Below are 13,405 nucleotides of genomic sequence, written 5' to 3' on the forward strand. Positions count from 1 at the left end.
GTCGCCCCTCCCGCGGCCGGTGCGGCAGCGGGCAGCGCCGCCCCCGCCGCGCCGTCCGGCGCGCTCTGCCCCGCGGCGGCGCCGCCTCCCCTCCGGCGCCCGCGGCCGCGGCCGCCGCCGCCGCCGGCCGCCACTTCAGAACCGGGTCTGGACAGCGCCCCGCCGCCCGCCCCCGCCCCCCCGTCGCTCAGCGCCCATTGGCTGGCGAGGCGCCGCGGAGCCGGGTCTCCCCGCGATTGGCCCGAGCCGGCTGCCACTCAGCGGCGCAGGAGGTAGGGCCTGGCGCCTCGCTCGCGGCTGAAGACGCTGAGAAACGCCCGTTTGTTTTGTAACCTGGCGTCTCGCGCCTCCTCTGTCACCGCCTCATTGGCAGTCCGGCCCGACCCGGGGACTTCCTATTGGACAGCCGCCGACGCCGGTCACGCATCCACCTGAGGGGGCGGTCCGGGAGCCCGGGGGCGTGCCGTGCCGGCGGGGGTGTGGCCACGGCGGTGGCAGGGGCGTGCCCACGGCGCGGGGAGGGCGGGGCGTGGCGCCGGGGGCGGGCCGAGGGGCGGGGCTCCCGGCAGAAAGGGGCGGGGCGGGGCCGGGGGAGCCTCGCAAGCCGAGAGTGCCCTTGTGTCTCGAGCCGGGAAGCGGCTGGGAGCGGAGCGGAGCGCAGCAGCCTCCCGCGTGCCGCGGCGACAGCGCAGCCCCCCCCCCCCCCTTCCCCCCCCGCCGCCTCCGCCCGCCAGCGAGACGGGACGGGACGGGAGAGGCGAGCGGACGGGCGGACGGACGGACACGCCGGCAGGGGCAAGGGGAGCCAGCGGGGGCACCCGGCACCGCTCCGCGGGGGAAACCTGAACCTGCCCAGCAGCGCCGGAGCCAGCGGAGGGAGCCGCTCCCCCCTCCTCCCTCCCCAATCCACCCCCGCGACCCTGGTCCTCCTCCTCCTCCTCCTCCTCACCCCACTGGATACAGCGAGGGAGACACTGCGGCGGAGGCGGCGGCGGCGGCGGCTCCTGCGGGGGGAAGGAAGCGCCCGGAGAGCGGAGCGGCGGGAGGCTGCGGATCTGCGTGCCTGGCGCCCACCCAGCCCGAGGGGAGCCCCCAGGATGCGGCTGAAGCCCGGCGCGCTCCTGCGCTTCTACAGCCTCTGCGGGATCCTCGTACAAGGTACCGCCTCCTCCCCACCCCTGCCCCGCGCGGGGAGGGAGGGGGGGAGGGACCCCGGGGGGGCACCGCCGCGGCCCGGGGCATCCCCGGCCCCGCTGCCCGCCCCTCCCCGCCGCCCCGCTCCTGACCCGCTCCCTCCCTCGCCCCTCTACCGGCTCCCCCGCCTCCGCCGCCCTCTCCTCCCCGGGCGCCCCCCGCCCGCCGCTCGGGTAGCGCTATCCAGCGCTGAGGCGCTGCACGGCCGTTAACCCTTCCCGCTCTTCCCGCCCTCGTTCGCCCTCCGCGCTTCTCCCCCCGCCCCGCCGCCGCCCGTCGCTCGCCAGCCCCTGCAGCCACCCCGTCAACTCCCCGTCACCTCCCCGCTCGCCCGCCGCGGACGTGCCCCCGAAAGTGCGAGTGCCGCCGCCGCAGCGGCAGCGTGTGCGCCGCAACAACATCCCGGGGAAACCTGCGGGCTCCAGCCGAGCCTCCCCGGCGGGGAGCCGGGGGACGGGGGGATGGCGGGGGCCGTGGGGGGGGGTCCGTGCCTCGCTCCCACCGCCGCCGAGACTGCGTGTCTGTATGCGAGGTGCGTAGGGTAATCGGATGAGCCGGGGGTTCAGGAGCGGATCCCTGCTCCAGGCGGCTCATCCTGCAGCTAGTTCCCACACTGGATGTATTCCTCCCGCCCACCTCCCCGCCGCCGCCTCCTCGCCCGCCGCACCGCCGCCGCCGCCCCCCCTCACGAACGTTATACCTCCAAGTCAAACGTCGCGGCCGCCGCGGAGGGAAGCCCGCGGCACGCTGCTGCCGTGCCGCTGCCCGCCGCGCCTGCCTGCCGGCGGTCTTCCCTCAGACCTCTCCCGCCTCGGGGGGGAGGCGAGCCGGCAGCCGAGCCCGCTGCGCCGCCGCCCGCCGAGACTTTGCCCCCTCAGCGGCGGCGGGGTGGCGGCGAGGCCCCCCCTTGCCCCCGCCGCCCTGCGGGGCCGGGCGGGGCGGGGGGAGGCAAGGGCCGGGCGCGGGGGTCGGGGGAGGCGGCGGCCCGGCGGGGGCAAGCGGGGCGAGGGAGCCGCCGCGCAGCGACGGGCGCCCGGTCCTGAGGGCGGCTGCGGGGGACGGCGGGGCGCCTCTCCCGCCTTCGCTCGCTCGGCGTGCGGGGCATCTCAGTTCGGGAGGGAGAAGCGAAGAGACGATTAAACTAAGTGACCTTGTAAGATTTTTTTTTTGTTTGGTTGTTTTTTTTTCCCCTCTCGCCTCCGTCGTGCCGTTTCGCGTCAAGTTTAATATATTTCGCGTTTCCCTCGGCTGCGTCATGTGTCGGGCGATCTCCGGAGGGAGCAGCGGCTGGCAGCCGCCCGGCTTCCCGAAACACGCGAGGCTCATCCCGCCTCCCCCCGTCGGCCCGAAGCCTCCCCTGCCCCCGCTCCGCCTCCCGAGGAAGTTACCGGTCGTGGGGGCGAGAAGGCAGGGAAGGGGGGGTGCGCTTGGCAACTGCGAGGGACAGTTTCGTCGGGCAGGTTATTTGTATTCTTTCCCAATGTTTATGAGTTGCCCTGTACGTCACCGCACAAGGAGCTGCTGTGTTGGTGCTATACAAGAGTATTTATTGGGGCATGTGCGGCCGGCTGCACCTGGGGGTTGGCTCCTCGCTGCCTTTTACATTTCCCTGTGAATTGTCAATTCATTGCCCTGCAGAGGAGGGGGGAAGCGTCTGGACTGACTTTCTGTCACCAATAAAATCGGGGCTGCTGCTGGAGGAGGAGGATTTGATCTTTCCTAAGATGCAATCAGCCGCATTCAGCGCATCACAGTTTTGAGAGTCAACCAGTGATTAAAAACAGTGATGTCTTTCACAGCAGTTTAGGGAGTGTGCCAGGCAAAATGTAACTCTGTGAACCGCATCAGGTAAAAAACATGTTGCAAGAAAAGGGGTGTAATACAAATCTGACTGTGACTGTGTGAAAATAACCAGATTGGGCCTGTCCTTGCAGATGGGGAAAAGCGATGCTTAGCGCGTTACCCAGCTTGCCCTCCGTGTGTATAAAACATCTCCCTCTTTTCAGTTTCTCACACAATTATTTTTTCAGCTCGTGATTAAAGCTGCAATCAAAAATACTTAGGCACTCGGTGTACTGCACTTTAGCAGAGTGCTGTTTCAGGAGGCACTTTTGCTGGGCACTATTAAAAAGAAAAAAAAAAAAAAAGGAGTGGGATGTAAAGAACCTGTAACCCTCAGACAGGAGTGAGAGGAAATAATTTCTACTATCCTTTTCTCCTAAGGCAAAGGAGAATGGAGAAGAAGATGAGTACGTATTTTCTAGGAGAAGACTGTCCTGAATAGTGACTGTATCTAACAGAACACCAAATTCTTTTAGTCCACCTTGTGCTACTTCGTAAATATTGTTTTCTCAGTTTCTGCCATTTATTTTGGCACAACTAGCAAACACAGTTACCATATTAGACACATTTCTTGTTGGCAGCTTTATACCTGTGTTTAGAAGTAGCTTTTTCTGTTGGCTTGCTTTGCCTCCCCAAATTGTGTTGTGAAGTGGCTCAGTGGATTTGCTATCTTCCTCCGATTTTCTGTTTGTGGGCCATGGGATACACAGGCTTTTCGTCAGCTCTGTACGTGAATAAGATCTTTGTGCTGAGGATTCGAAGCACTTCTGGATTGTAACTAAGGATGGTTCCTGTTAGTGAAACTGAAGCTAGTTAAGTTTAAAGACACGGTGACAAAGAGTCAAGCTGACAAGCGTCCTGCATGGAAGTATGCCTTTCTGGCATGATCTGTGGAGAGACTTGCTTAAGGAATCTGTCCTAAGTATTGATGAAGCATCAGCTGAGGGAAGAGGACATAGAATAATGCTTCTCAGCTTGTGCGTGGAATAGCATTAACAGCAAGCGGTCCCTTCGGGAAGGAGGCAAACAAGAAGTAAAAGCCCCGTGTCAACTGCTTGCTGTGAAAGGGGAGCGATGGAGGTGGAAGAGGGAGTAATAACATGTTGAGCTGAGAAGCCGTTTGTCAGCTGAGTTTGGGTATGATATTAATCTGCTCTGCCCTCTCCAGCGTTTGCTGTGAAAATAGTAGGATCTCTGGCTGCTGTTGTTCTTAGCTTGTGTACTGTAATGATTCTGGAGTACTTAAATGATGTCCCAAGCGGCTAAACTGTTGCGTATGTTTACAGTCACCCTTACATTTTTGTGTCTTTCTGTTTGTTTTTTCCGCTTCATGAATTTAGCTTTCCTTAGACAAAATTTAACAGTTGGAGGACAGCATATATTTAGAATAACTCAAGTATCATCTGAGCTGTTTTTATGCAACCTGAAAAGTAAATTCTTTATTGTAAAGAGTTATCACATGGAAAACTGTAATATTAAAAACAGTTTTGTTGGATTCACAGTATACAGATACGGGTTAAGGTTATCCTGGAATTGTAGCTGCTGTAGCCCCCTGCTGTGTGATAATGCAAATGGCATCTAATGCCTTAATGTGCTCTGCTTCAGAGACGACACTGGATAGTGCTGTATGTGGTAGCAAATGATCTACTTTCAGTTCTCTGCCAACACCAGGCAAATCTTCTCAATATGGTTTCTTCAGACACTTCAAATGCTTGCAACCTGTCTACTAATGAAAATAATGTAGGGACACTTTAATTTGTCTGAAACTGTGATCACTGATGCAACAAATCAGTGAAGACAGATAATTGCTTATGGGTGAGACTTTTTTTTCATAAGCTCAGATCTATTACAAGCAGAATTAAAAAAAAAAAAAGGCAAATGTGCAAATGGCTACTTCTCAGATCATCTAAGCTAATTTAAGATACAGACGCCATACATTACTCAATATCTTGTGTATCTAGATTCTGTTTTGAATTTTCAGTAGGATTTCTGTTAGCAAAATCTTGGCAACCCAACGCTGTATGCATAGGGATTGTCTTGACAGCTAGATGTTGTTACGCTGATATGGTGTACAACAAGTCAAAAGCATGTTGTTGTAATTCTGTAAGTTCTGTAAGTTCTGTATAGACAATTACAGAAGAGAAGACAGTAGATTTGATACAATCTTTATTTGGAATATTTTACACACAAGTTGAAACACTAAATGTATCACTCTACTTGAAGGTGACTGTCTTTATATGATTTCTGTAACTCTAACTGAGGCTTCGTAGGCTTACTAGCTGCTTAGTTCTCAGGCTGGTTCATATTTTATGATTTTTTTTTTTTGCTTGATTTCTTCATTTATTTTTATTGATAGTCATCATATAGCAGTTTGTGTTCAGTTTTAGAACATGAAGTAACTAAACAATCTAAATTCCCGTTGATGACCTCACACAACTTCCCTGAAGAATACATGAATAGGGATCACTCACTCTCATAATCTTTATCACTCTTACACTCAAAATATTTATCAAGTTTTTATCATCAATTGAACAGTAAACAGTTTTGAAGTTTCTCACTGAAGAAGTAACTCCACAGAAATGTTGATGAAGTACCTCCATTGAAACAAATACGTTTTTCTTGTCTACTTTCTTGTTAGCTCTCTTTTATTTATTTTTTAATTTCAGAAATGTAAAACAGTGAATCTCCCTCTGCTTTTAAATTTACTTAATTGTTGGTTGCAATTCCATTATAGTGTACTATAAATGTCTTTAAGCCATAGTTTTTTATTATAGAAACCTTAGTTCTCACAATTAGCTTTCTCATCGCTCTGGCCTGATCCTACTATTGACAAAGTGTGTTGAATGTGATTACCCTTACTTTTTCCGCCGAAGAATTAATCTTTTAATATTGCTATGTAAAGTCAAGATTGGATTTTGAGTTGTGTTTGGTTTGTTGTGGTTTTTTTGGTTTTTTGTTTGTTTGGTTTTTTTTACTTATGCATCACAAATGGTGATTAAGTAACTGATAACAACTGTATGTATGGTAAAGACAGGGATATGGACATCAGGTAGTTGCCAAGAGAATAACAGTATAACCAGAGTGTGGTTGACTGCTAGAACGATGATTCCCTCTTCATCTGATATTTGAAAGGTAGAAACAGAAGATGCTGTCATTGTCCCCTCAATGCCTTCTCCAAGAGAAAGAAGGAATACTTCAATTTTTTTTTAAAACATGAATCTAATAACAGGCTAATTCTGTTAGACACTCTCAAAACAATGGAGGGTCTTCTCGAGAGAGAATGCCACTGACATGCTTTTTAAAATACACATTCCAAAACAGATGGAGAATGGTAAAACTATTAGACATAGTTTTAGCAGGTGTCTCCTCTGGGATTGCATCAATATTAAGTATGATCTTAATGAGCATAGCCCTTCTTCCCAAGGAGTCTTTGAGGTGTGTTTGAAAGGAAGAAAGGCAAATATCGAATTCCAATGGCAAGGAGTAACTTGTAAAATCATGATTTCTCTCAGGAATCTGTCCTTGAACAACTTATCTTTCTACCTAATGAAAACATTTTGAAAACAATTTAGTATCTTGAAAAATGAATATGGGTGTCTTTGCAAGGGCTCTTAATGTTGTGGTTTTTTGTTTGTGTGTGGTTTTTTTCCTATGAACCTATTTCAGGATCTTTTCATTTTATAAATGAAGATTAAAGACAAATGTTTACAGTTTCTCTTATGATGTTAATGCATAGCAAGCTCAGGATGGGTGCTTTAAATGTCAATACATAGGATAACATCATAATAGCATTTTAAGGGGGGAGAGGATGAAGCAGAGAACACTTATTTCAATGGCAAAACAGAGTGCTGACACCAGAGGCTGTGTATTACATCTTCCAGTGCTCTCTTCTAATAGTAATGTTTTGCGTGTAGGACTTCCTAACACGGAGAACTTGGAACAGGCAAAAAGGATTTAGTGAAGAATGTAGGTAGTTATTTTTGTTGTAGATGGACTGGAAGACTCCCTGTTTTCTTCCTTTAACAATGTCTGCCTACCTATCGTCCTGTCTCCTTTCCCTAACATCAGTAAATGTGAAAAATAAAATCATACTTGCTTCCTTTGCCATCCTTTTATTTGCAAAACAGAGATCTTGGGATCTATGTAAGCCTTATTCAGGAGTATTTTTGCTGTCTGACAAGTTTGGGATTTTTGAGGGAAAGACCTTCCTAACCATGAGTTGAGTTGTATTGACTGCTTTCTGGTTTAATCAAATGGCTCTTGCAGAGTGTGAATGCTTTTATAGCTTTCACATTGTAAGTAGCAGCGAATCACTGTTAATATAGTTTTACATTACTATAAATTAATAAATATAACTTTTTTCTATTTTGTAATACTCAATGTAGGAGTCTCCTTTTTTCTTAAATAGCTGTTAAAGAATATTAACTCTCCATAGGCAGCTGCTCTTCAGTTTTAGAAAAATAATCAGTGTATAGTCTGTATTTCTCAATTTGAATCCCTAAAGCTTTTTCAGAGCTGAAGGTTTCTCTGTGTGTGTGTGTGTGTGTATGCATATATATAAAATTTTGTTCACCTAGAGATATATTACTGAACTCCTCTCCAGCTTATTCTTTGTTCTGTGGATGGAGTTGGCAAGGTTTAGGTTATCTGTAAAACATGACATATTGTCATATATGCAGTATAGTGGTTGTCTGCATAGCTGTAATATTCCCTCTGTCGTCATCTTTCTGTAAACACTTTGTTGACTACCTGTCTTTTTCTTTGTTGGATGGGAAGGATAGTGCGAGAGAGACTGTTTTCCTGTGTTAGAAGTAAAAATATTCTGGTTAGATTTTAAACTTATACACCACAATGTTAATCAGACAGTGATTCTAATCGTGGTAATTCAATTGCCAAATCTTAGCTAAAGTAACCTGAGTATGCTATTACATGCAAAAATAATTTGTGACCACATATGAAAATACAGTTATGCCTTTCTGGATGGCATCGATATATAACGCATTGCATTATTGCCGCTTCTTCTGGCAGAAGCTGAATAGCCCAGCACAGCCGAACTGACCCATCTAAATCTTAAAAACCCTGGCTTTTCAAAGTTCAACACTGGGAACTCCACAACTGCGACTGACTGACAGCTCTGAAGAGAATAAGGCCAAATTACTTCACAGTAGCAGTTGTAGTAGGCACTTTGGTATTTTCCATTTGTTCCGATATTTATCCCAAGCTGACCTACATCTGCTGGATTAACAGTGTAACTTGACCTGCTTTTATTCCTGCTATGCTGTAAGGCAGGAAGGCTGTTCTGGTTAGTCCCTGACGAGGGGAGAAGCCATATTAGTTGAAGCAGAAGCAATCAATTTTTAGAATTATGTAGGGTTTAAGGTCATTGAATTTGCAACTGAAAAAATACATTACTTTGCAATATAAATTTGTTATGTACTGAATTTTTTTCCGTAACGAAAGTAAAAACAATGAGATGGTACAGACAAAATCAAGCTGGAGTTTAATATTAATTTTTTTTTTAATTAAAAGATTGTACAAAATATGTTCTAGTGTCAAGCTCATTTTATATTTATCCCTTTCAAAGGCTCTTTTTTCTTCTTTCCTGAGTGTTAATATGGGTTTTTTTAATATGTGAAATTTAAATCTTGACATGCCAGTTGGTGCTTCATTGTGATGCATTGATGGATGTAAATTGAGGAACAGTCAAGAAGTCTCCATTGGTTTGCACAGTTTATATGGGAAAACTAAAACTTTGTTTGATGTCTGAAAACACTTGTTCACATTCCAGGTCATCAACTAAAAGAAATTTTTTTATGTTTTCAAATACACAAAAATGTCAAACCACAACTGTTTGCTAATTGGAAAATAAATGCAGTGACTAGAGTTATTACTCACTAAACTGATTACTAATTAAGAATTAACAGAGTATCTCAAATCTATGACAGGTCATAAAATAGTATAATATACAGGAATATACTGTAGTATTTCCTTTACATGAATTCTTTTGTTAACATGTAAAATAATAGTAGTGAAAATGAGAACTTCTTTTCTGTATGTTTGGAGGAAACCTTAAACTAACATTGCAATTTTTCATGAGTTTAAGTGACATGTGAAATATCTTGTTCATTAGAGTAAGCATGGTATTGCGGTTTCCTCTTAACTTTACCATTTTTTAACTTTTCCATTGCACTTGCAGATTTCTGATAAGGTTATTGATGTCTCCAGGCTTGTATAGTGTGGCCTTGTAATACTACAAAAAATAGGTGAGATTTGGACTAATATGGAGGAAGCTATAAGTACCATCTTGTTTAATGATCATTTTGGTTAATGAAAAACGATATCTGTACAGTCTAAAAGGAATCCCTTCAATTTTAAGTTAAAAGAAATTGTAGCAAAGTTAGCAACACCTAACATGGAGGAGCTTTTCAGAACTTAAAGATCAAGTCTGACAGTTACTAGGACATTACATGTTAATAGAGAGTGTGTCTGATCTTTTGCTATAAAAACAAATTAGCAGTGAATTAGCTTTATAGGCTGTGCTTTCTCTAAAGGCTGGAGTCCTGAATCTAACATGTTACAGTCTTAGGATATATGTTGACTGCTGCTTATGTAAACATCATCAAGATGATGTGTATTTGAACACAAGTGCTGTATAAGTAAGTTTGGGCTAGCACCTTGACTGTTTGCCCAGCTTCTTCAGAACATTCTCCTTACCTTATTTGGAATTTTTTTGTCAAGTATTTGGCATATCTCTCTTCACTAAAGGTAAATTTTGTGGGTTACAAGCTACTGGTTAATGCTTCTTTTTGATATGTAAGATGCAAAATGTACGTCGTTCTTAGAGTGAATAAGTCTCATTCACTCCTTAAAGAATGGTCCAGAGCTGACATAATTTCACTATTTTCTCCACAAAATAAGTTTGGGTTTTAGAATTGGATCAGACTAAAATTAAAATGTTTCCTGCTTCCTAAGTCGTATTTGTTTTGCAAATTATAAATCATTATTGCTTTGCTGTGTTCTGAATGGTGAATTTTGGAGGTGGAGGGAAGGCATGGATTCAATAGAAATATATGGGCCATTTGTTCTTTATCAATGATAGATAAAGACCTCAATAGCTTATAGACTTATTTATGGGATGTTCACATATGGTTTACACACAAGATTAATGTAATTTCAAAACAGCTTGGAATATAAGATTGTTTAAAGTGAATAGTCTTTTTATATATTTTGTGTAAGCAATACTTGGGGGGGGGGGGGGGGGGGGAGTGTCATTTAAAATAACGTGATTGAAGGATTTCCCAAACTGTCTTTGGATTTTGAGAAAAAGAATTATATCAGATTTTCTACAGATTTGCTTTTGTCTGTTAGAAAAGCAACTGATACTTCTGTTCTACAGAACAACAATTTTTTCCTAATCTGATGCAAACTGGAGTAACAGGAAATCTGGATAAAGAAGGCAGTTGAACATCTTCTATAAGGAGTATTCATCATTTACTGTGACATCTGTATTGCAGGATTTGGAAGTGCAGATACATTTAATAGTGTTCATTGGATTATGCCCATTGCAAACTGAAATACACTGTAAATCCCAATAGGAAAACAGAATCCAGTAGTCTATATAATTTAAAGTGAACAAATAAAAATTTGCCGTTTAATGAATTGTTAATATCATAGGCTTTTTTCTTTTAGTTGGTCATTAAAAACTCTTGTCATTTGAACTTCTTCTAGAAAGGAAGTATATTCAGAAAGAAATTTCAAAATAGGTGACTAGCTGGTCACAAATAAATGCAGAGTAATCTCCCTGCAGGCCTTGTCTGCCTAGGATACCTGTCAAGAAAACCAAACTTCGTTTCTTCTGTTTTCTGCTGCAAGACTTGAAGTGGGGAAGCAGCAATAGCCCTACTCTGTATGCATGAAGGGATTTCCCCTCTTAAGGTTGTGAGGATAAAGGCCTCAAATTTGGATCTTATATAATCTGTTGTGCCAACTGTGCAACAAGTGAGCGATGCCATGCCAACACCTAAGTGGCCTTCATGGATGACATGTAGGTAGGTAGATAGATGGGGGACAGGGAATGGGGCAAGTTATTTTCTCTAGGAATAAAACCTCCCCTCCAGAGTTACCACAAAAGCCTTTGCTGTGAAAGACCAAGACGTATATGAAGGTTAGGCTGGAACAAAACACTATATGACTTCAGGCTTGCAGGATACAGCATACCTTTTCATCTTTGCTCCTGCTATGACTCTCTGCCTCTTCCTTTCCCCAGGAAATGAAATGCAACAAGTGAAGGTTTTAGGGCAAGTGCATTCTGTGGAAGCTCTGAGAAGAAATCCTGCTCTCTACCTTGGAGAAGAAAATACCTAGGAGGGATGTGATAGGAGGCTTAGATTTTTTTTTTTTTATTATTATTGTTTTCTTTTCTTCCCTCTCCTTCTCTCTACCTTCCTCAAATGTGCACTAACAGAAGTGAGGAGCCCGTGGGAGTCAGTCTCTGGCACTGGGGCCTGACTCCTGCCAGGGGCACAAGTTACAGAAGCTTTTGGTGAGGTAGTCATAAGGCTGTATTCTCTTTCATCCATTAAGAGCCTGATTTTTTTTTTTTTTGCATCAGTACAGCGTAGAAGACTTCTTACAGGCATTGGTAGGAAGGGTCAAATTTGAGAGCTGAAAATACTTTAAAAGCTACCATATGAAAACCAGGAATTTAGATGAACTTCAGCAGACTGATGCAAACATGCTACATGAGATCATTTTGATGTAGCTGCAGTTCATTTTCCTTGTTCTAAGATAGATAAATCAATTATTTGATTTGAACATTTTGTTCAAAAGCAGCTAAAACACAGTGCAGTTAGCTCTCATTTTCTCTATAATGTTACAAGACATGCCACCGCAATATAAAATGCAGTACTATCCAGAATAGTCACAGTATCGGTGTCTCTTGTGCTTTATTTCAGTGAAGAGCCTTAAAGAAAATATCTAGTGCAATGTATATTAGTATAAGAAATCAGAGTGGACTGATGAATATCAATGTCAAAACAGAAGATGTCTTCAGAAATAAAGTTGCACTGCTGTTACGTCCTGTTGATGTGAGATCTTGGAAAATCTAGCATGTCTAGAAGAACAGACGAACTGTTCTGCATGTGTAGCTATGTGCTTATCAAATTGAAACACAGGCAGCTACGCTAGTAAAACTTGGTTAAGATGTCGGAACGGTAGGAGTAGGTAGCTGCTTAGGTGCTGCTGTTGCGTCATGGTAAACTTCTGGATTGTTTGAATACACATCTCATTCTCCAGCGGGGAGATTCTTGACACGAAAACTTCCAGTCCAACTAACAAGTAAAATATCTACCCCATTTTTTAAAGGCAGAGTAGAAAAGTAAATATGAAACAACTTGCATGAGCCATAACTAGTTTTTTAAACATGTTACTCAGGCTCTTGTGATGCCTGTATCATGAACATAGTTTTTGCATCTGGGACGCGTATACATACTGTAAAGTGTCAGACTACTGTATGGGAGAATCAATACAAATACAATGTTTTGATTAAACTAGAGAAATGGTCCCACAAGTAATATTAGGGATGGATGAGCAATCCATTGGGTGTTTATGGTGCTTCAGAATGATATTTGTATTACAAGTCTCTAGCATTCCTGCATATGCAAGCTTCCCCCCCCCGCCCCCGGATATACTTATGAAGTATCTACATCAGATGCTTTAATAACTCCTGACAAACTTGTTAGTATTGTTTCCTATGGAAATGTGACAGATTTCATTGCAGAATACACATGCATATGTGAATATAGATTACAAAAATAAATCAATGGATGATAATATTTGAAAACTTTTAAATAGAGAACTAGGTGGTGCTGTTCTTTCATCTTTGTAGCTTAGCTGAATTCTTAAGTATGGACTGAGAACAGGCTACTACTTTTCAAGAATGAATTTAGTGCTCTTAAATGTTTGAAGAAGTTACTGTTTCTGATTTCACTGAGAATGCTACTTTGAGAGCTAATAACTGCACAATACAACACTTTCTATTTTATGTAGAAGAGCTTTTGCATCCAACAAATGGTTTAGTTTTATTCAGCATGGTGATGTACTTCCTTTTATTCTCAGTTTGAATGACTTCAGAGTGAATTCTAATAACTTTTTTGACTCTCTACTTGGCTGTATATTCAGGATTATTTGGTCAGATCGGTTTAGCATGATAAGATGCGTGAACCTTTGAATCCTTTTCCATTCTTGGTTTCTTAAACATTTTGGGACTAATTTGCTAGCAGCACAATGAGATGATCAATAATAGCTGGAAGAAATTTGTTGTAACTGTGTAGTAGCAGTATATAAACAACAATTAATTAAGCAAGAAAAC

At 44.5% G+C, this 13,405-nt stretch overlaps 1 protein-coding gene across 1 annotated transcript in view; it reads left to right on the top strand.

Annotated features, from left to right (window-relative positions):
- Nucleotides 1–1,097: 1,097 nt before the first annotated feature.
- The window catches only part of CADM2 (cell adhesion molecule 2), a gene marked incomplete at both ends in the record, with an annotated part of 665,566 nt that continues 653,258 nt past the window's right edge, over nucleotides 1,098–13,405 (top strand). The window contains one exon of the mRNA XM_082337960.1: nucleotides 1,098–1,158. Within this exon, the coding sequence (XP_082194086.1) occupies nucleotides 1,098–1,158 (61 nt within the window). The remainder of the gene's footprint in view (nucleotides 1,159–13,405) is intronic.

The sequence above is a fragment of the Platalea leucorodia genome, assembly GCF_965183815.1.
Source record: "Platalea leucorodia genome assembly, chromosome: 2".
NCBI lineage: Eukaryota > Metazoa > Chordata > Aves > Pelecaniformes > Threskiornithidae > Platalea > Platalea leucorodia.